General features: G+C 44.5%; 1 protein-coding gene across 1 annotated transcript in view; it reads right to left on the bottom strand.

The window, feature by feature from the left end:
* Positions 1–1,045: 1,045 nt before the first annotated feature.
* Positions 1,046–23,567, bottom strand: part of LOC126198864 (galactoside alpha-(1,2)-fucosyltransferase 2-like) — a 96,972-nt gene continuing 74,450 nt past the window's right edge. Inside the window, exons 4-6 of the mRNA XM_049935461.1 lie at positions 18,969–19,116; positions 15,865–15,993; positions 1,046–1,641 (exon numbers count right to left, since the gene is read on the bottom strand). Coding sequence (XP_049791418.1) covers positions 1,315–1,641; positions 15,865–15,993; positions 18,969–19,116 — 604 coding nt within the window. The 3' untranslated portion in view covers positions 1,046–1,314. The remainder of the gene's footprint in view (positions 1,642–15,864; positions 15,994–18,968; positions 19,117–23,567) is intronic.

The raw sequence follows: 23,567 nt of genomic DNA, 5'->3' as shown, positions 1-23,567 counted from the left end.
CTAGCTATTTAGGAGACTTCTTTTCCAAACAAGAACATCTTCAATTAAACTACACAGGAAGACAAAATGTATTGTGGTATCAGTAAATGAATTTGTTTTCCAGTTCTTTGAGTAAATTTCAAGTGCGAAGGAAGAGGTTCCTTTTTCTCACAGTGAATTGAAATTTTTCGCAAAAGTTAGAACATACTTCACACAACCAGCAGACTTTTACCATTGTAGAGCTTAATGTTTTGTACTTTTCGTAATGCGTATAAACAATGAAAATGAAGTTTGCAAATTCTCATTTGTGGAGAGAGAAAAGGCAGTAATAGTTTCCAAAATTGGAATGAGTGTACCAACTGAAGATGTAATGAGTTCTTGCTTTAATCTGTGTACAAGAATCACTACCATAGTTACGATGATACACTGGATTTACAATCCTTTTACAGTTTCAGAAGAGTGTTATGATAGTACTACATCTAATATTCTGGTGTACAAAGCACTGATACTTCGTATATGTAGCTAAATGTCATTACGTTATGTTTGTAGTCCTCAAATGGATCAGTTAAAAGAAAGTCAAATTATTTCAGATTTGTAAACTGCTATTATAAAAATGTTCCCTAAGTGTTGGTATTGTATCAATATGATAATGGTGCCAATTCCAAAATGAAACTGGGAGACATAAGCTCACCAGCGTGATACCTCCCCATATAGAACAACAAGATGGATGCCCTTTGTTCAACAGGTGGCTTATGGCAGACTGCATGCAACCACAGAAGTTGATATACTTCCCTAACTTCCCTACACCGAGCGAGGTGGCGCAGTGGTTAGACACTGGACTCGCATTCGGGAGGACGACAGTTCAATCCCACCTCCAGTCATCCTAATTTAGGTCTTCCGTGATTTCCCTACATCGCTCCAGGCAAATGCCGGGATGGTTCCTTTCAAAGGGCATGGCCAACTTCCTTCCCTGTCCTTCCCTAATCCGATGAGACTGATGGGCTCGTTGTTTGGTCTCCTTCATTCCGCCCCTCCCCCCCCCCCCCCCGCAAAGATAAACAACCTTTCCTACAATCTAAATTGAACACAGACACATCCTAGTGGCATCATGGAGAAGTATCAGCACGTTGAGTCTAATGTCTCCTGGGTGAACTACATGGAGAGTTAAAGATGGTGCTCCCACTGTCCATCAAAGATACCATCTCGAGTTTCTAACTGCGAGATAGCAACCCAGTCAGAAACGTGTTCAGCGAACTGTATGATGCGTGAAATGACAGCATTGTGGTGCTAGTGGTGACATGCCTGCTGCCCCTCAGGTCCTCCATCTTAAGATCCTCACTGTGAGATGGCGACCCAACCAGGAATGTGCTGTGCGAACTGCATGGCAGGCGACACGGCGTCTCCTCGTTGCAGGTGGTAGACGGCGGCGCGCCCGCCAGTCATTAGAGCTGAAAAGAGACCAAAGGTGCCATAGGCGAGCACAGAGTGGTTGCAGGCGGACAGTAGTGCCAGATCCCACTCCGGCTCGTCCAGCACGCCATCCCCCACCAGGAAGGTATGTCGCAGACCCAGGGATTGCAGGTGTGGCAGCAGAACATCCTGCACCCAGTACGGGTCATCAGACGCCACCACCAGCACAAGTTCGCCGCCTGCGGGCACCACCTGCATAACAGTTGCAAGTTTTCAGGAAGGGTGGAAGATAGGCGAGGGGGAAACAGAGAGCACTCAGAATACAAACTGTGGCCTTCAGGGACGAAATTATAACCTAGAACTCCTCAAGGATGAATATACAACTCTTGTACAATTTACATTTGGCAGACAAAACAAGGAAGATAAAGGAAAGCTCAGCTAAAAAATATTAATGTGACCACCTCTCAAAAGCTTGAAAACCACTCTTTATTTTTTGTAGTGCAGACCGCTGTGAGACATGCAGGAAGAGAGTCAATAACGTTCTGGAAGTCAGTGGAAGGAATGTGGAGACATACTAACTCCAGTGCCATGGCCACCTGCGCTAGGTTTTTCAGATGAGGATCCATGGTGTGAACAGCCCAGTCATTTGGGTTTAAATCTGGGGAGTTTGGTGGCCAGGCGAGTTCGGTAAACTCAACCTGGTGCTCTTAGAACCACGCACGTACGCTGTGAGCTGAGTGACATGTTGCATTGTCCTGCTGGTAGATACCATCATGAAGAGGAAAAACAAACTGCATTTAGGGGCGGCCATGGTTCCTAAGGAAAAAAGCATACTTTTGTTGATCCATTGTGCCTTTCAGAATGACGAGATCACCCAGGGAATGCCCTCCCGCCTCGACCCTTCTGACGATTGTTGCAGGATGTTTACTTTCAGAAGTTTCACGCCATACATGTCAACAGCCATCTGTCTGATGGAGTGCAAAACGTGATTCATCTGAAAAGGCCACCTGTCTCCACTCAGTAGATGTTGAGATGCGGTACTAGCATGTAAATTCCAGCCTTCGTCACTGATGAGCAGCAGTCATCATGGGTACCAAAATCTCCAATGTTTTTCGGTATACAGGAGAAACCTGTGTCCAAAACCGTCATCGATTGAGGCAGCAGAGGATCACATTCGTAGCAGGTGGTGCCTTTCTATGCAGCAGCTAGCTGCGTTTTCACCACTGTTGATAGTGGCAATCAGTTGCGATCATTGAACAACAAAAAACATAGCGACGTTTCACCTACGGTCCGTCGTTGTACAAAGTCACGTTTGGTGCCGATGGGATGGTCTAGTTGCAGGCGCCGGCGTCTATAACGTCTACGCCCTATAGTATTACTGGATGAAGTTTCCAGACACGGGTCCCTATCCTCGATTTGTTCCTCAGACACCCACTACAATCTCTCAAAGTTTGTCTGAACATTGTTGTGACATGCTGTATATGGAACATAATGTTTAATATATCGTCAACAATGAGATCATTAGCGAAGGGAGCACTAGCACTGGTTGGTGTTGGATGGGGAAGCAAATAGCAGACGTTTTTGAAACGAACGATCCTGGCATTCGTCTAAGACTATTTAGAGAAATCACCTTAATGTGGATGTATTCGTAATGCTGTATCCTCGAATATGAGTATAATGTCTCATCACTGTGCAATCACATTTGACAGCACATGCTCGAACCCCAAGAAGTAGCGAATGGAAGACATTACGCTGTTACTGTAACGTGAATAGAATCTGCAATGTTCAAATGACTCCAGACAGTCGCATCTTGGCAGTTCGAAGTCGTAGGAACTCCAGAAAAAGTTTCAGTAACTGGGAGTTCGATCTAACGAATGTTTGACTGATCAGGAAAGAATCAAGAAAACTTCGAAGGATGGTCATCGCCTCCAGACACAAAAAATACTACTATAGCGTCAATAACAGAAGTATTTCTTACTTTTATGATATTTTGCTTACCAGTGAATTTTCAAAACCTATATTCCTAGTTAATAATAAATGTTTAATAATACGTGAATCATTATTTTTAATACAGGTCTATAGTATTTAACTTGCCAAGAAATCTAAATTCTTTGTTACGTTTTTCCTCTACCAATGTATTGTGAACGAAACAATCGTATTTACGATGTGCTAACAGGCATTCAAAATAGGTACGTTTCGGCTGTGATCGAGTATCCAGGAGTAATTACTAGCGTGCCCCTGATAGTTTAATGTAGGCGTTGCAGTCAGGGTCAGTACATGGTAGACTGGGAATTACATTTATCTACGAGAGGGAGGTTCAGAAATACACTGCAGAGTGTCTGCAAGTTATTTGAAAAATGTTTTTCCCCACTAGGTAACGGTGAGAAGTATTGAAAATTTACCACGTTAACAGGAAGAGGTAAGATGCTAATTGTTTGTGTGTTGTAGAATGTCAACTTTCGATGTCAACTTTCAAGATTTACGCTACTGGCCATTAAAATTGCTACACCAAGAAGAAATGCAGATGATAAACGGGTGTTCATTGGACAAATACCGGTGATCATAAAATCAGTATAAATTTGAAAACTTAATAAACCACGGAGTAATGTAGATAGAGAGGTAAAAATCGACACACATTCTTGGAATGACATGGGGTTTTATTAGAACCACCCCATATTGCTAGAAGCGTGAAAGATCTCTTGCGCGCGTCTTTGGTGATGATCATGTGCTCAGCCGCCACTTTCGTCATGCTTGGCCTCCTAGGTCCCCAGACCTCAGTCCGTGCGATTATTGGCTTTGGGGTTACTTGAAGTCGCAAGTGTATCGTGATCGACCGACATCTCTAGGGATGCTGAAAGACAACATCCGACGCCAATGCCTCACCATAATTCCGGACATGCTTTACAGTGCTGTTCACAACATTATTCCTCGACTAGACCTATTGTTGAGGAATGATGGTGGACATATTGAGCATTTCCTGTAAAGAACGTCATCTTCGCTTTGTCTTACTTTGTTATGCTAATTATTGCTATTCTGATCAGATGAAGCGCCATCTGTTGGACATTTTTTGAACTTTTGAATTTTTTTTGTTCTAATAAAACCCCATGTCATTCCAAGCATGTATGTCAATTTGTACCTCTCTATCTACATTATTCCGTGATGTTTTCAGTTTTCAAATTTATACTGACTTTTTGATCACGCTGTATAGTATGCTAGAATTGACATGTGATTACATTTTCACGCAATTTGGGTGCATAGATCCTGAGAAATCAGTACCCAGAACAACCACCTCTGGCCGTAATAACGGCCTTGATGCGCATGGGCATTGAGTCAAACAGAGCTTGGATGGCGTGTACAGGTACAGCTGCCCATGCAGCTTCAACACGATACCACAGTTCATCAAGAGTAGTGACTGACGTATTGTGACGAGCCAGTTGCTCGGCCACCATTGACCAGATGTTTTCAGTTGGTGAGAGATCTGGAGAATGTACTGGCCAGGGCAGCAGTCGAACATTTTCTGTATCCAGAAAGGCCCGTACAGGACCTGCAACATGCGGCCGTGCATTATCCTGCTGAAATGTAGGGTTTCGCAGGGATCGAATGAAGGGTAGAGACACGGGTAGTAACACATCCGAAATGTAACGTCCACTGTTCAAAGTGCCGTCAATGCGAACAAGAGGTGACCGAGACGTACAACCAATGGCACCCCATACCATCACGCCAGGTGGTACGCCAGTATGGCGATGACGAATACACGCTTCCAATGTGCGTTCACCGCGATGTCGCCAAACACGGATGCGACCATCATGACGCTGTAAACAGAACCTGGATTCATCCGAAAAAATGACGTTTTGCCATTCGTGCACGCAGGTTCAAAAAAATGGTTCAAATGGCTCTGAGCACTATGGGACTCAACTGCTGCGGTCATAAGTCCCCTAGAACTTAGAACTACCTAAACCTAACTAACCTAAGGACATCACACACATCCATGCCCGAGGCAGGATTCGAACCTGCGACCGTAGCGGTCGTGCGGTTCCAGACTGTAGCGCCTTTAACCGCTCGGCCACTCCGGCCGGCACGCAAGTTCGTCGTTGAGTACACCATCGCAGGCGCTCCTATCTGTGATGCAGTGTCAAGGGTAACCGCAGCCATAGTCTCCGATCTGATAGTCCATGCTGCTGCAAACATCGTCGAACTGTTCGTGCAGATGGTTGTTGTCTTGCAAACGTCCCCATCTGTTGACTCAGAGATCGTGACGTGGCTGCACGATACGTTACGGCCATGCGGATAAGATGCCTGTCATCTCGAGTGCTAGTGATACGACGCCGTTGGGATCCAGCACGGCGTTCCGTATTACCCTCCTGAACCCACCGATTCCATATTCTGCTAACAGTCATTGGATCTCGACCAACGCGAGCAGCAATGTCGCGATACGATAAACCGCAATCGGCTAGGCTACAATCCGACCTTTATCAAAGTCGGAAACGTGATGGTACGCATTTCTCCTCCTCACACGAGGCATCTCAACAACCTATCACCAGGCAACGCCGGTCAGCTGCTGTTTGTGTATGAGTTATCGGTTGGAAACTTTCCTCATGCCAGAACGTTGTAGGTGTCGCCACCGGCGCCAAACTTGTGTGAATGCTCTGAAAAGCTAATCATTTGCATATCACAGCATCTTCTTCCTGGCGGTTAAATTTCGCGTCAGTACCACGTCATCTTCGTGGTGTAGCAATTTTAATGGCCAGTAGTGTAATATACATCACTTTTATCAGATTGAGATTTACCTTAGTTCTAGAAATGCATACCTCATCATTCATTTCCATACTCGGCAGCGGTTTTCAGGAGAGCCAAGTGAACTGAGACATACTCATATGACTAACACGTGTCAGTATGATAACGATGAGAAAAACGACTAATTACTGTTCCAAAAGATAGATTACTGAAATAAATTCACATAACTGACTGGTAAGCATTTGCATCACACTGCGGTGAGATGTAACCATTCCAAAGACAGTGCCACTATCATTTTGCTAAAGTCCTAACCTGTTCACAGAGCGACTGCAGAAAGAGCTGTCTGTAAGTCTTCTCATCAGGTCGCTGTGTTTCTAATTTTACCGTCATGGCCACAGTATGAAAAATCTCCGTTTTCGAAATTTTAAGAATAAGTCTTTACATAACGAATAACTTCTCTTCTGTAGCGTTCCCCATAGGAGATTACCGTCAATGCTATCGAGCTGGCTATGTTCAATCTTTTCCTTTAGCCGCATTTGCTAGAATTCCAGACTGGCAAAAAATACTGTAGAGTCGCCTGACAGACAGTTTATTAAGAAAGGGGTTTTCTTAGGATTATCCTAATGAATCTCTATTTGTTACGTGGCTTCTTGCTCAGCTGTGGTTGGTCGGATTCTCAACATGAGGTTGCAGCTCATACAATTATTTTATTGCCGATGGTGGTTTTCCCACTTATTTAGGGCATTACATTACATTTACTTCCGTAGAGGATCATTGGCGAGCATTTTGTAAAAAATGTCATCATGTATACAACTGTGACCTCTTTGAAAAAAAAATCTGTTTCATTCGCATATTTCCTGTGATATTCCGTAAGGACGTTATTGGTTTACTAGGCAGCAGTTCAGAACTATAAGGTTCATTTTTAAAGACAAGCTTTTTAAATGTGTGTTTTACATAATATTATGAAAAGGATAGATTGCTTCTCGCGATATGGCGGAGACGTTGAGTAGCGGTTAGGCTCAACAAAAGAAATGTCAAATTTAGAGAACCAGCATTTAAAGCTGACTACCGGATGATTCTACTGCCACCAAAATAAACTACGCATAAGGACACGAAGATACGAAAAATTAGGGCTCATCCGGAGCAATACATACAGTCGTTTTTTCCCGCGCTCTGTTTGCGAGTGGAACAGAAAAGGAAATGACTAGTAGTGCTACATGATACCCTTCGCCACGCACCGTACGGTGGCTTGCGGAGTATCGATGTAGATATAGATGTGGAAACAAGTAAGCTTTAAGCCAAAAAAGCCTTCATCAGAATTTGAAAACATACACGCACACACACTCATGCAAACACAACTCACACACACATAACCACTGTCTCTGGCTGAATCATCTCCGCTATATGGTGAGTAGCAATCTATCCTTTCCATAATACTGTCACTAATCCATCCTGGATTTTCTATTATTCTACAGTTTAACAAGAAAGTACAGGATCTTCTCGACGTGAACATTTTTTGTCACGGATAGAAAAACAGGTCGATACTTTTAACGACTCAGCAAACGCGAGGCACTGACGCGCTTTATTTTTCTTTTTCGTATTCCTCAGTTTATTGCACAGTTTGCGTTGAAATATCGCAGTATATGCGCCAGTGTGGTGCCTGTTAGTGGCGTGTGAAACAGTTTTAATTTTCGTTATGTCTGTGGAAAATTATAACTTCATTTTTTATTTACTCTTTTTCAATGCTACATTTTGATTGTATTGCTAAAGATTTAAATAATATGCATCTATCAAAATATATAGCGTGAACAGAATAACAGTTTTTAACATTGGAGAAAGAGAATCAGGAGGTTGGACAAAGATATTATTTGTTATTGAGCAAACGAACATCAGACAAGCCAGCAGTGTGTGTGATCAGGAATGTTGTGTAGTGGCTGTGCTCTGCAAATAATATGTGGATCGTTGTAAATTAAAGTGACAAATTGCTGAAAGGACGCAGGATGTCGTTTAATGCCATGGTGTATTAACCACAAAATAACGCTGGATGCACTGCGAGACAGAGGAAAATGTCAGTCCGCCACTAACATTACGAGTGCAACGTCGACGACGCGTACGTTCGGTAACACAGGTAAGAGGCACACTCATAGATTAAGTGCAGCTTTTGGAATTTCTTGATAAGTTTAATTGTAAAAATTAACTGTTGGTGTGGTTTCAGAGTTTTAATGACTATTTTCTCCATCATGATAAAATTATATTTGGGGTGAAATATTAAGGCGGTGATTAAATGATTTAACTTGCATAGCTATGAAATGGTATTTTTAATTCGCGCCACTCGAGTCTGTTAATATCATATGCCACTAAATTCAATTTAAAGGACGACAGTTTCGCTTATCTAAATAGTTTAACAGCATTGCGTATTGAGAAATCATCCCAGTCGGTTCAGCATCTACGAGGGCGTGCTGAAAAGTAATGTCTCCGAACTTTTTGTGTGAAAGTTCTTAAAGCTTTTTAAATAAAGCAAATGTTCTTAGCGCCCTAGATATATATTCTTCGTGGCTACGCATCTGCAGTACCCTGCCGCTAGAGGACTCCGAATTGTAACGTGAAACATGGCGTTGTGTAACGTAACTACGTCGGTGCATGAGAAACAGCGTGCCGTAATCGAGTTTCTTCAGCATGACAATGCCAGACCACACACGACCACTGAAATATCTGCGACAGTCGCCTTGGCCCACTGTCATTGATCATCCTGCATGCAGTCACAACTTGACACCATATCATTTTCGTCTGTTTCCAAAACTTAAAGAACACCTTTGAGGACTTCAATTTACTAGGGATGAAGCGGTACAACGAGAGGCGAAGTTGTGACTCAGTCAACGGAATCAAACATTCTGCAATAACGGTATCAATAAACCGATCTCTCGGTGGAGAAATGTGTTCATCGCCAGAGTAACTGTTTTCAGAAATAAATACGTAGTCATGAAGAATAAAGATGTATAATGTTAATAGAGTTTGTTCTATTTAAAAAGCTTTAAGTGTTTTCACATAAAAAAATTCGGAGGCATTACTTTTCCGCACGCCCATGTATATTAATTGAAACCTTCCCGTCTCCTCTATATCTCTTTTGTTTTACGCAACCTTCCCTTTTATAACAACCTATGAAACCTTCCCTTGGGATTTCTATCTCTTGCTTAATAATAACAAATGAAATCTTCCCTTTGAAATTAATTTTCTTTCTCAATCTTAGCATACAAATTTAAATGCTGCTCATTAAAAGTGATTTTCTGATTATTTCGACGAAACATAGAATGTGTCGTCATCGTGGCCCTCAGTCGTTACCTGCAATAACCCAGAACTGTTCCTTACCTTTTTTACTGTTACTGGATCGCCATCTGACTGCTACATCGAACTGCGACATGAATATACTTACTCTGTTTTACTATACTCTATTAACTGCTGGTGGGCTGTCATAATAAGTGGCTGTATTTATTACCGAAGCTGACGTTATTCTTTAATAGCAAAGCTGACGTTATTCTTTAATTACGTTACGTAATTCGTAGTTAAACTTTTTCTTGACAACAATAAAATTTGGCAAAGTTTTACATTGATGGTTTTTGGGATGGATTATAATCAGTAATGCAATATTGCTGGCAAAAATTAATTATATTCTGAATGAAATGATTTTACAAATGCTCAAATGGGACTTACTTTTTACAATAATCTTAAACTAGCATTGCGCAAACATACCTTCAGCAGTGTTGAGTTTCTCAAAAAAATGATTCAGTAATAATAGTTCCTTTTATGATAATAGTTAGCTGATGTCTCTGTACATCCGTTTATAATCTCTTGTAAATCATAGCTGGTGGCTGGCAGGCACACCGCTCCTCTCAACCTCCTGCTTCAGACCTGCTACCGACTCGCTTCACATCTCGCTTACTACTGACTTCCTACGAACGCTAAAATGCCGTCTCTCCTGCCAACAATGCTTTCTGGTGCAGACAATCCTTCCTACCATTACGAAATGTATCAATGCGCGGTCTTTCCCGCTCTTTTCTTAAAATATATCCATACGCTCTCTCTCCCGCCCTTTTTAAAATTATATCAATGTGCGGCCTCTCTTGCCAACAGTACTTTGGTGCAGACATTCCCTGCTACCACAATTATTTCCAACATGACAAATATTATTTCTACTTAATCCTATTAATAAAATATAAACATCTTTCATAAATTGTGGTTTTACAATAGAAATATACACGTCTTACATAATAAACGGCTAAAACTGTTCATGGTTCATGGTGTACAGTTCCAGTTACAGACTGTCTATCTAACGGCTTCCTGGGACAACCAAAATTTCGTATTATTTTGTGTGATTATTGACCGAATTTAAAAATTTTAAATTGTACTATAATCTACTCATTAAGAGGTATAATCTTATGTTAAAGGTTTAACACAGTACGTCAAGTATTACAGTTAAAATCTACGTGTTCGTCTTGAGGCAGCTTAACTGGCCGCTCGCGAATACCTAGACTACATCATCCAGTATTAGAGAATGATAGCAGTTAGAGGCTTGTAACAAACATTGCACGTAATTTTAAACCTTTGAGAAACTTTTTCCCGCCGTCAGTCCACACAAAATAATGAGAGGAAAAAAATTAATCGCTTTATACAATTTCGCTGTTCGTAGAGTGAAACTGCTGCATCAAACATGACGATTCAGTTTGTTGTCTCTTTATTACTAACGCTATCCGTAATGCACTGTGCAGACAGTATTCACATTTGCCACTGAATGTACCTGCAAAATTCTGTCATTATACAACACATATTATAGGAGATATAACATCATAACCATTGAGATGCTGAAAAACTAGCTTTTTCTTAAAACGGAGCTCAAATTTCCCTGACTATAATTATTCAACATTTGATAATGAGAGCACCTAGCGACCTTCAAAAAACTTAAGACATAATTTCAATCCTTTTCTAAACGTTTTTTGGATTACATGTTAAATGTTCATCACATTAACTCTGTAATATTATGTTTGTGTATGCTAAATAATAACGTATAACGTAGTGTACTTGTGTGTGTGTGTGTTTTTCTATGGCCGTGTTAACTGTTACTTAAATGCAACGCTGATAGTTTTTATTATAACTCGTTGACCGCACCTTCGTCAGACTTTTATTGTGTTACACGGTTCCCTTGAATTATTTGATTTAAAAAAACGCACACGTAAAGGCACAGTGCTCATACTGTGTGTGCTTGAATATATCTCTTTTTTTACGTGACGTTTGTAACTAGGAAATGTGTTCATTTAGAAAAAAAAAACGATGGCGGAATTACTTACTGTTCGCTGATGACATTACAGTAATCCATGACAGTGAACAGAAACTGATTCATGTGCCTAATGAAAAGGAAACACAAAGAAAACTAAGATAATGGTGTGCGCAAGAGTGTACATACTGGACGCGTAACTGTTAAACAGGACATTTTTGAAGAGGCAGATGTAGTTTCCTGATCTGGAAGTGCACTGCGCAACACAGTTAAAGGATAACTTTTTCGAAACTCCGCAACCGTCTCCCCCGGCGACACAGAAGTTTGAAATTTGCCTCAGACGTGCCTACAACCTTCCTTTGTAACAGTGCAAAAGCGTAGAGCCCCACAACGTCACACTCAGGCTCGGCACGCTTCAGTCAGTGAGGTGTCGACACCGCCAGAGCTCAGAAGAGTACGGTGTGTTAATGATGTCACGTTGGGACCACATTTCACCACAATTCTGCTCAACGCAGCCTTGGACTATCACACGATAAGAAGCTCGTTCCACCCCCTCTTACATACATTTCACCCCTTCTTTTGGCACCTCTGCAATGGAGCTCAGAAACGGCAACACCCAACGTTGAAATCACGCACTTTTCTTAAGCGCCGCCGAGGGAAGCACTTTACACCGCCGCTCAGAATCGATACGAAGAGGCTGTAGGGGTGGTATAATGGGCGTCGATACAATCACCCCTTTCTTTGGGGCGTTGATTCCCCCACATTTCGAAGTCGAAAACGACAGTTCGCAGTGCAGTGGGCAAGAGGGCGTCGTGCATGACAGCCTTACACTCTGGACGAGTCAACCCTTCTCTAAGGACATCGTGGACCAGCAACCCTACTGAAAGCGATCGCATCCCTTTGGAGTGCAGTGCGGCCGCAAATTTTGCCCTGATGTACAGGGTAGAACCACTAGGGACCGTTTAGAAACATTCGACGAAATTTGAATACGATCTATAGCAGTAAATAGTGGTTATGTTTTTCAACAATGAAATTTCGTGCCTTTTTGTGGCGTAATCACGGAGGTGACATTAACACATGTGTGAATAAGACGACAAAGGATCCCTTTGATATCCCCTAGTCCGGAAACACCCTTGGTGCAACCCACCAACCTCTGTTAAGGACGTTATAGAAATGTACCAGTACAGAGACAGTGATGAGAGTCGAAGACATCTGCAGGCAGCACCGAACCAGTTTGCCTACTAGCAAGTGCAAGGGCAGCAGTGTAGCCCGCCTGCAGCGGCCTACAACCCTCAAGAAAGATGGGCGGATGGCACGAGGGTGTTGCCGAACTTGGGGCCCTTAGAGGGACCCTTTTCCCTTTTACTCACGCACTGTCAATGTGGCACCCTTGCTTGATCACGCCAAAGGCGGGCGCGGAGTAGGACGGTTGAAAAAGCATAAACACCCTTTGCTGCTTCGGATCACGTTCAAATTTTATCTAATGGTTTTAGAAGGCCCTTAGTGGCGCCTCCCTGTATATCAGAGCAAAAACTAAGGTGAAAGTGCGTTCTACAGGGGTGCGATGGCTGTTAGTGGAGCTGCTGGCCCACGGTGTCCTTAGAGAAGGGTCGAATCGTTCAGGAGGTGTCCTGCCCAGTGCACTGCAAACCGTCGTTTTGGACTGCGAAATGTGTGGGAATGAACGCCCCAAGGAAAGGGGTGGTTCCATTGACGCTCTTCATGCCACCCATAAGGCCTCTTCATGTCGATTCTGAACGGCGGTGTGTCCGAAATGTCTTCCTCGGCCACCCCGAAGAAAACCGCGTGATTTCAACGCTGGGCGTTGCAGTTCTGAGATCCATCACACAGGCGTCAAGAAAAAGAGTGAAAAGTATGTGAGAGGTGGTGCAACGGCCTTCCAATCGTATGACCGTCCATGATGTCGTCGAACTGAATTGTGGTGAAATTTGGCCCCAGTGTGACATCATTAAGCAACCTTATACGTCACATGAACTTCTGAGCTCTGGCCTTTTTCTCTCATATGTCGATACCTTACCGACGCGTCGCCGACCAGAGGGTGACGTGGCAGAGCGCCACGCCTTTACACTATTACAGAGGAAAGTTGTCGACATGTTTGTGGGAAATTTCAAACTCCCATGTGGCAAATTTCAAACTTCTATGTCGCAGTGTTTCGAAAAAGTGATCCTTTGTTTTACGCAGTATAGAATAGATAAGGAAGTTGCAAGGAGGAAACTACAGCAGGAATTGCAAAGGGCAGCGGGCGGGGTGGCCGAGCGGTTCTAGGCGCTACAGTCTGGAACCGCGCGACCGCTACGGTCGCAGGTTCGAATCCTGCCTCGGGCATGGCTGTGTGTGTTGTCCTTAGGTTAGTTAAGTAGTTCTAAGTTCTAGGCGACTGATGACCTCAGCAGAGTGCTCAGAGCCATTTGAACCATTAGATATGGGCAACGCTAATGCGGTCTGGCAGCCGTTAAACGGTAACTGTCATAGAGGATTGGAACTCATAATCATCTACGTACCAGCCGATTGGAACTCATAATCATCTACGTACCAGCCGATGGTGTGTATGTGTACACATTTATATTGACATCTGATCATTTTTTCTACCTGCACTGTGTTTTTGATCAGGCAACGTATTTTCGATAAATCTTGTGTAGTAGGCGATTTCTTATACTGGCATGTGGGACGACTTTTAATAAAATAATTGAAAAGCCACGATCGCTTCAACATCGTTTACCAGATGACCGGTTTCAGCACTCTGAAGGTGCCATCATCGGATCTGAAACGTGGATTAACATTTCAGATCCGATGATGGCACCTTCAGAGTGCTGAAACCGGTCATCTAGTAAACGATATTGAAGCGATCGTGGCGTTTCAATTATTTTAAAAACAGAGTGATCGCCCCACGACACACCATGTGTTCACTGGAGAACGACTTTTAATTATATGGGGTGCGTGAAGAACACTATTTGATCAAAAGTATCCAGACACCTGGCTGAAAATTACTTAAAAGATCGTGGCGCCATCCATCGGTAATGGTGGAATTCAATATGGCGTTGGCCCACCCTTAGCCTTGATAACAGGTTTCACTTTCGCAGGCATACGTTCAGTCAGGTGCTGGAAGGTTTCTTTGGGAATGGCAGTCCATTCTTCACGGAGTGCTGCACTGAGGTGAGGTATCGATGTCGGTCGGTGAGGCCTGGCACGAAGTCGGCGTTCCACAACATCCCAGAGGTGTTCTGTAGGATTTAGGTCAGGACTCTGTGCAGGACAGCCCATTACAGGGATGTTATTGTCATATAACCACTCCGCCATAAGCTGTGCATTGTGAACAGGTGCTCGATCGTGTTGAAAGATGGAATCGCCATCCCCGAATTGCTCTTCAACAGTGGGAAGCAACAAGGTGCTTAAAACATCAATGTAGCCCTGTGCTGTGACAGTGCCACGCAAAACAACAAGCGGTGCAAACCATAAAAAAACACGACCACGCCATAACACAACCGCCTCCGAATTTTACTGTTGGCACTACATACGCTGACAGATGACGCTCACCGGGCATACGCCATACCCACACCGTGCCATCGGATCGCCACATTGTGTACCGAGATTCGTCACTTCACACAACGTTTTTCCACTGTTCACTCGTCCAATGTTTACGCTCCTTTACCGGCCGCGGTGGCCGAGCGGTTCTAGGTGTTTAAGTCCGGAACTGCGCGGGATTAGGCGAGCGGTCTATGGCGCTGCAGTCATGGACTGTGCGGCTGGTCCCGGCGGAGGTTCGAGTCCTCCCTCGGGCATGGGTGTGTGTGACGTCCTTAGTTAGGTTTAAGTATTTCTAAGTTCTAGGGGACTGATGACCCCAGATGTTAAGTGCTCAGAGCCATTTGAACCATCTACGCTCCTTACACGAAACGAGGCGTCGTTTGGCATTTACCGGCGTGATGTGAGGCTTATGAGCAGCCGCTCGACCATGAAATCAAAGTTTTCTCACCTCCCGCCTAACTGTCATAGTACTTGCTGTAGATCCTGATGCAGTTAGGAATTCCTGTGTGATGGTCTGGATAGATGTCTGCCTATCATATATTACGACCCTCTTCTAACTGTCGGCGGTCTCTGACAGTCAACAGACGAGGTCGACCTGTACGCTTTTGTGCTGTACGTCTCCACGTTTCCACTTCACTATCACATCGGAAACAGTGGGCCTAGGGATGTTAAGGAGTGTGGAAATCTGGTGTACAGACGTATGACACAAGTGACACCCAATCACGTGACCACGTTCGAAGTCCGTGAGTTCCGCGGAGCACCCCATTCTGCTCTTTCACGATGTCTAATGAGTACTGAGGTCGCTGATATGGAGTACCTGGCAGAGGGTGGCAGCACAATGCACCTAATATGAAAAACGTATATTTTTGTGGGTGTCCGGATACTTTTGATCACATGGTGTACCAACGCTCAAGCTAGTAGACACTCACCGTGGATTTGAGCCAGAGGGCGGCCCGGCCGTAGTAGCGCTCGTCCGCCGGCCGGTCCGAGTTGTAGAGCAGCCGCAGGTGGTCCGCGTAGTCGGTGCGCCGCACGTGCACCCCCGCGAACACCACCTCCTGCTCAAAAGGAAACACCCTGAGGTGTTGCGCCATCTGGCAGGAAGCACAATGCACCACAAACTAGTCAATAACGACCACTAATTTGAAACGTCTTGGCAGATTAAATCTGTATGCAAGCAGGGGTCTGGAACCTTGCCTTTCAGTGATGTTGAAACGATTCTTTCATTTCCTTCGTTCCTTCTGTTCGAACAAAAACGCTAGTTGCAAGTTCGGCACAGTTTGAGAGTTCGACGCCGGCCGGTGTGGCCGAGCGGTTCTAGGCACTTCAGTCTGGAACCGCACGACCGCTACGGTCGCAGGTTCGAATCCTGCCTCGGGCATGGATGTGTGTGATGTCCTTAGGTTAGTTAGGTTTAAGTAGTTCTAAGTTCTAGGGGACTGATGACCTTAGATGTTACGTCCCATAGTGCTCAGAGCCATTAGAACCATTTGAGAGTTCGACGCACAACACAAGCTTCTGGTTGGCTGTGGTTACATTAAGAATGAACACTGTGGAATAGTGCAAGTCCGAGATGAAGCCCATGTCTCTCATACTGTTGTGAAAAATTCAGCCAAACACCAGACATAGCTCAAATTCGCAGCGTAATGCGTCAACAACAGAGAAGCTGGCGAATAGAAGGTAATTACACTGGTTAGTAGATTTGGAAGAGGGGACCAAACAGCGAGGTCCCATTAGTTGGGGAAGGAAACAAACTGTGCCCTTTCGAAGGAACCATCACGACATTTGACTGAAGCGATTTAGAAAAATCAAGGAAAACCTAAAGGTTTGAATCGTCATCCTCCCGAAAGCGAGTCCAGTGTGCTAACCACTGCACCACCTCGATCGGGCAGTTACGCTGGTGAGCAAAGCTTAAGGACGAAAGTAACTTCCACATCACGTGTCACTGCCCAGTAACATAGCTGGATAAAGTTTCGGCTAAAGAACTGCTACAATATAGCACAAAAAGTAACTGAAAAAAACACAGTGAGACGAACGGAAGTGACACTCCCATTCAAAGATAATAATTACACTGAATTCCCGGCGATTAGTGACGGTCCCCTGAACATTAAAAAAGGCGGGACATGTTCCTCAATATGGCACGTTATGATCACGGACAGAAAAGCATGCCTGCAACAAAGTTCCTTGTGGTAGGGCGTACCGTTTTTCCACCAGCGTGGTTGACAACCGTTGAATGGTCGTTGGTGCATGTGGACGTGGAGCAGTTTGTCTTTCCAACGAATCCCACATGTGCTCGATCGAATTTAAGTCGGGGTTCAAATGGTTCAAATGGCTCTGAGCACTATGGGACTTAACATCTGAGGTCATCATTCCCCTAGAACTTAGAACTATTTAAACCTAACTGACCTAAGGACATCACACACATCCATGCCCGAGGCAGAATTCGAACCTGCGACCGTAGCAGTAGCGCGGTTCCGGACTGAAGTGCCTAGAACCGATCGGCCACGGGCAGACCAGTCCATTCACCTATCCTGTTGCTCCACGAGCTGCTCCATTTGTGGAGTTCGATCCGGTCGCGCAATGTCACTCGTAAAAATGAAGCCAGAGACAAATGGATCCCAGAAAAGACTCAGTGGCACAACAATTTTGATCGGGTGAGCTTATTGTGCTCAGAGATTTGGAGGTCAATAGGCCCGTGCAACATTATGCATCCCCTTACCATAATACCTGGACCACTGAAACGATGATGTTCGACAATGCTGGACTACCTTCATATGCCGAGGGATGGGAACAGCTAATGCATCAAGGAACATAGTCGAGCAGAGGTGCGATATTGCATGGATGCACTGACCTCAGTCTTTGAACAAGGTACGTTCACTGATTAACATTATTACCACACTGTGTTACGTTCCCATGTGCGTCTTTTAAGGGCGAATTTTTATGGATGACAATCCGTGACCGAATCGAACCGCCCAGGTGGAGGAGCTCTTGGAACGAGAGGATATTCGGCGAAATGGAATGGCATGCTCGCTCCTCCGACTTAAATCCCATTCAACATGTGTGGGATGTGTTGGAGAGACGTATCGCAGCATGCATACAGGCGTAAACGAGCGTCCAGCAGTTTGCAGCCACGCTGGTGGAGGAATGAAATACCCTGCCAAAGGACTCTTTGTGGCCAGCATGAGAGCCTATTGCAGAGCATACATTGCCATCCATTGTGGTCACATACCCTATTAAGAACTGTGTTCTCCCTTTTGTAATGTCCAGGTGACCTTCATGAATTGCAGTGACTTCGGTGCAATTATTGTCTTTGAAAAAAGTGTCATTTCTGTTCTTCTCATTGTGTAATTGTTTCAATTACCTTTTGTACTACACTGTAACACTTCTTTCAATGTGTGGTCAAAGATATATCGCGCTATGTAACTAGCCAGTGTCAGAGCATGGAAAAGCTATTTTCGTCCTTAGGTTTTGTACACTAATGTACATTATTATAATAAAAATATTAGCCATCTATGGCTCATTAAATAGTGACACGACGGGAAGTTATATCTGGGAGGAGGAGGGGGAGGGGCAGCTTTGAGCTTGACGGCCCTCTCCTCCCAGAACAGAATCCTGGATATGCGCAGGGGGAAGGTATAAGACAACACTCACATCAGTACAAATCGAGAGAGAACAAGAAAAAGAGTTGACAGGCAGTAAGGTTGGGGTTGTTTGGGGGAGGAGACCAGACAGCGAGGTCATCGGTCTCATCGGATTAGGGAAGGACGGGGAAGGAAATCGGCCGTGCCCTCTCAAAGGAACCACCCCGGCATTTGCCTGGAGGTTTAGGGAATCACGGAAAACCTAAATCAGGATGGCCGGACGCGGGATTGAACCGTCGCCCTCACGAATGCGAGTCCAGTGTGCCAGTCACTGCGCCACCTCGCTCGGTTCTGACAGGCAGTAAGGACCTAATGAAATATATATGAGTAGCCTTGCAACTTAACGAGGATATGAAAATTATTTTCCTATGGGAAAGTGAGCCGTCACCTACCTTGGCGTTAGGACTGGTCTCGAGAACGCTCATCCTGAGTGACCGCAGCTTGTTCTCTGCGTACTCGCGTAGCTTCGGCCGGTAGCGGAAGTGGCGCCTCACGTCGGCAGCCAGTGGAATTATCGTCTCCGGTAGGATGATCCATACCCTGCAGAATGTCAGTCCTTATTTAGAATCACAACAGAAACCGAGGGGTGCGTTACAAAAAAATGGTTCAAATGGCTCTGAGTACTATGCGACTTAACTTCTGAGGTAATGAGTCGCCTAGAACTTAGAACTAATTAAACCTAACTAACCTAAGGACATCACACACATCCATGCCCGAGGCAGGATTCGGACCTGCGACCGTAGCGGTCGCTCGGCTCCAGACTGTAGCGCCCAGAACCGCACGGCCACTCCGGCCGGCGGTGCGTTACAACATAAAGATAAATATTGATATTTTGTTACTGATACGGTTTCGGGTATAAAAATTGCGGTAGTCGCAAGCAACACACCTGGCAGCAGAGAGACTCACAAGCAACGCACTGCCAACGCCCTCTCGACCGCTGGTTCTTACAAGGGAACCTCCCCATCGCACCCCCCTCAGATTTAGTTATAATTTGGCACAGTGGATAGGCCTTGAAAAACTGAACACAGATCAATCGAGAAAACAGGAAGAAGTTGTGTGGAACTATGAAAAAATAAGCAAAATATACAAACTGAATAGTCCACATACGCAACAACAAGTATAATGTGGGCTCAGGAGCGCCGTGGTCCCGTGGTTAGCGTGAGCAGCTGCGAAACTAGAGGTCCTTGGTTCAAGTCTTCCCTCAAGCGAAAAGTTTTAACTTTCATTTTCAGACAATTGATAGTTCAGGCACTCACACATAATCGATTTCGCTCTCCAAAATCCCAGGACATGTTCAGATTTGCTTGGACAGATGCAGGATTTGACGGTCTACACACGGAAACATTTGAAAACGTTAAAAACATATGTTTTGACAGAGCACAGAGAAAACTATGCGACTGTGAAACTGTTGCATTCATTTGTTGCAGTTTATGTGACACACTCTTATGTTTTCATCACTTTTTTGGGAGTGATTATCACATCCACAAGAAAACCTGAATCGGGCAAGGTAGAAGAATCTTTTTACCCATTCGCCAAGTGTGGAAGTTAGGTGGGTCGACAACATATTCCTGTCATGTGACGCACATGCTGTCACCAGTGTCGTACAGAATATATCAGATGTGTTTTCCTGGATCAAATGTTTTCGGTTCCCATTGGAGAGGCACGTCCTTTCGTCTACTAATCGCACGGTTTTGCGGTGCGGTCGCAAAACACAGACCTAAACTTATTACAGTGAACAGAGACGTCAATGAACGAACGGACAGATCATAACTTTGCAAAAATAAAGTCAGTAAACTTTTCGCTCGAGGGTAGACTTAAACCAGGAACCTCTCGCTCCGCAGCTGCTTACGCTAACCACGGGACCACGGTGCTCCTGGGCTCACATTATCCTAGATGTTGCGTATGTTGCCCATGGACTACTCAGTTCGTATATTTTGCTTATTTTTTCATAGTTCCATACAACTTCTTCCTGTTTTCTCGACTGATCTGTGTTCAGTTTTTCAAGGCCTATCCCCTGTGCCAAATTATAACTAAATTTGAGGGGGGTGCGATGGGGAGGTTCCCTTGTTAGATCGCCGCCACGGACCATAGCGCCCAATGTCATCCAGTGAGTCATCGAGTCGAGTCTTCAGTCGCAGCCCAGTCACTTGCAATCACAGACAGTCAGTCTCAGGTAGTACATAGCGACCAGAGCAGAGTACACAGCGGACTTGTACTTCACCAGCAGTGAGGTTAGCGTGGAAGAGCTCATACCATAGCACCTGAACTATCTTAAGTTAAGAAGCTTCCTGTTTAAGTTAATAAAGAACCCTATTAATACTTGTGTGCAGTTTGTATTACAGAAAGAGGATATTGGCCACCAAACAACATCCTCTCCTTGCTTCCCATGGTACAAGCCTACAGTGACAACGAGACGACACAATAAAAGATATCCTCAGTGACATGTGACAATCACTATTAAAGACGAAAACTTGCAAAGAAACTCTATAACAAATTACGTGCTAGTACTACAGGTACGATAAAAGTTTCCTGCAAGAACTAATGCCCAGACTCAAAGACAATGGTGTGGAAAACATAAGGATGAAAGTGGTTTTCGCGTAACGTGTCAGTGACAAGTAACATAGTTCTGTGAAAATTGGACCATACATAGGAAGAACTGCTGGAGTTTAGTACAGAAGGTAACTGAAATAAATACGCAACGAGACTAACGATGTGACACTTTTATTCAAATACAATAAGTACACTGATGTCATCATGATTCATGGTGGCCCCTGGACATTACAAATGGCGGCACATGGGTCTTAAAAGGATTTGTGATCACGGACGGCAGTGCATACTCTGCAACGAGCTCCCGTGTTGGCCGCAACACTGGCTAGGAAAAAACATTGGGAAGAAGTACAGTTTCACAGTAACGTTGACCGGTGAGCGTTCTGTGCTCAAAGATAAGGAGGTTAGTACGTCAACGCAACAACACCTGGACCACCAAACGATCATGTTCGACAAATTTTCTGGGCATATTACGTCAGTACCATCGGAAATGGTGTCAACGGGACACAACGTACTGGTCGTCGTTGAAAAAGATCACCCCACGCAGTCGTCGCGACACTGTGGAGTGTGAGACTGCGTGTCTTGCAGTCCTCTTGCAACTGCATCCGCTGTTTGACGTAGGTCCCTTCTTACCTATTCCACAATGCTGCGATCATCTGCTGCGATAATTGGCCTGCTCGATCACCTCCTCTCCTTCGGGCAACAGTATCTGTGGTTCGGAATACTCTCCATGCTCGCATAACAATGCTGTGAGCCAACGATTTACACAAAGTCTACGTTTATATAATGTCTCCATGTTACATTAAAATGTCCTTCAAACATGTATGCACGTATAAACCAGTGGTAAATATGCCTCGAGGCCCTAAAATGACGGTAATGAAAATTTTCTCTCTCCTCGTGCAGGAATCACCAAGTGCGACCATAGGGGATTGGACAACATGACATATGGAAGTTTGCATCCGTCCTGGAGTCGTGCACAAATAGCCAAGTGGTTAACGCAACCATCTGCGATAAGCAGAAAATCCTGGTTCGAGTTGTGGTCCGGCACAACTTTTCATGTATCACTAATAAAATGTACAGCTGACGTCAATACGTAATCGCAATATACGAATCCGTTTCGTAATTCTGTGAGCCATACTAAACTCCTGCGCCACACTAGTCGTCCTTATTCCAGTTTCTCGATGATTCTTTCCGATGTTAAGTCATCCAGATGTTGTCTGCGAGCCATGTTGCAAGGAAGAACAGCGTCACATAGCAACGTAACTTCTCACTGACTGACACACATTCTCTCTTCCCTTTCTTTCAACTGTCTCATGTCGAGGCCCTCGAGAAAGACAGGCCGCGGCGCGTACGTCACGAAGGTAGTCCTAAACTCGCTCGCTCGCTCAGCTTAGCAGACAAAATGCGTTTCTAAACCTGTTAACTCTCAGCTGGGCGTGTAAGTACTAACGAGAATTGCATCTTCCACTGGAATCTGCTATTATGAAGTCTTACTGATTAACAGTACAGCAAAATTTAATTTAAGATCAGTACTCAGTATAAATGGTATAACGGCTTGTTTATAGCATTTAGTCTCTTCCGCCTAATAGTACTCATTACATGCTGGAAGTGGTGCCTTATGCAATTGATAATAATTTTAGCATGATTTTATTTTATTGTACGCCAGTACAGCCGTAACAAATTATAAGTAGGCCCATGGACTTCCCATCATTATAGGACTAACAACAGCAAGATTCCATAATAGCGGATTCCAGTAGAAGATTCAGTTTTCGTTTGTACGGACACGCCTAGTTACGAGTTAACACTTGTAGAAACGTAGTTTGTCTGCTGATTGGAGCGAGCGAGCGAGCGCAGGACTACCATCGTGACGTACGCGCCGCGGCCTGTCTTTCTCGTAGGCCTCGGTCTCATGTTATTTGACGCAAGAACCGCGCTGACATCACGTCGTGGTATCGTCCAACTTTCTGTGCAGGACTGGAGAACGTCTGGCAACATGCTCCTGCGCTGTTCTTCATTTCCACAGATTAGTTAATATGTTACGTTACTTTACCTGGTTTGTCCGTAAGTTTTTCAGAACAGTATATTTCAAGAACAGGATCACATCACGTGACCACCTGACAGCTGCTGCAATGCCTGTCAACCCGTTTTCAGCCAAGCAACCATTTTCAGATCATTGATATCATTACAACACGTTAAAGGAAGGTTCATTGATGTCATACATATTACACTGAAGAGCCAAAGAAATGGTGCACCTGCCAAATATCGTGTAGTGCCACCGCGAGTAAGCAGAAGCGCTGCAACAGGACGTGGCACAGACTCGACTAATGTCTGAAGTAGTGCTAGAGGAAACTGACACCATGAATCCTGCAGGGCTATCCACATAAGACTACGAGGGGATGGAGATCTCTTCTGAACAGCACGTTGCAAGGCATCCCAGATATGCT

This window comes from Schistocerca nitens, chromosome 8 (assembly GCF_023898315.1).
Source record: "Schistocerca nitens isolate TAMUIC-IGC-003100 chromosome 8, iqSchNite1.1, whole genome shotgun sequence".
In the NCBI taxonomy this organism is placed as follows: Eukaryota; Metazoa; Arthropoda; class Insecta; order Orthoptera; family Acrididae; genus Schistocerca; species Schistocerca nitens.
Note: the sequence above shows the minus strand (reverse complement) of the source record. Positions and strands in the feature narration are given on the sequence as shown.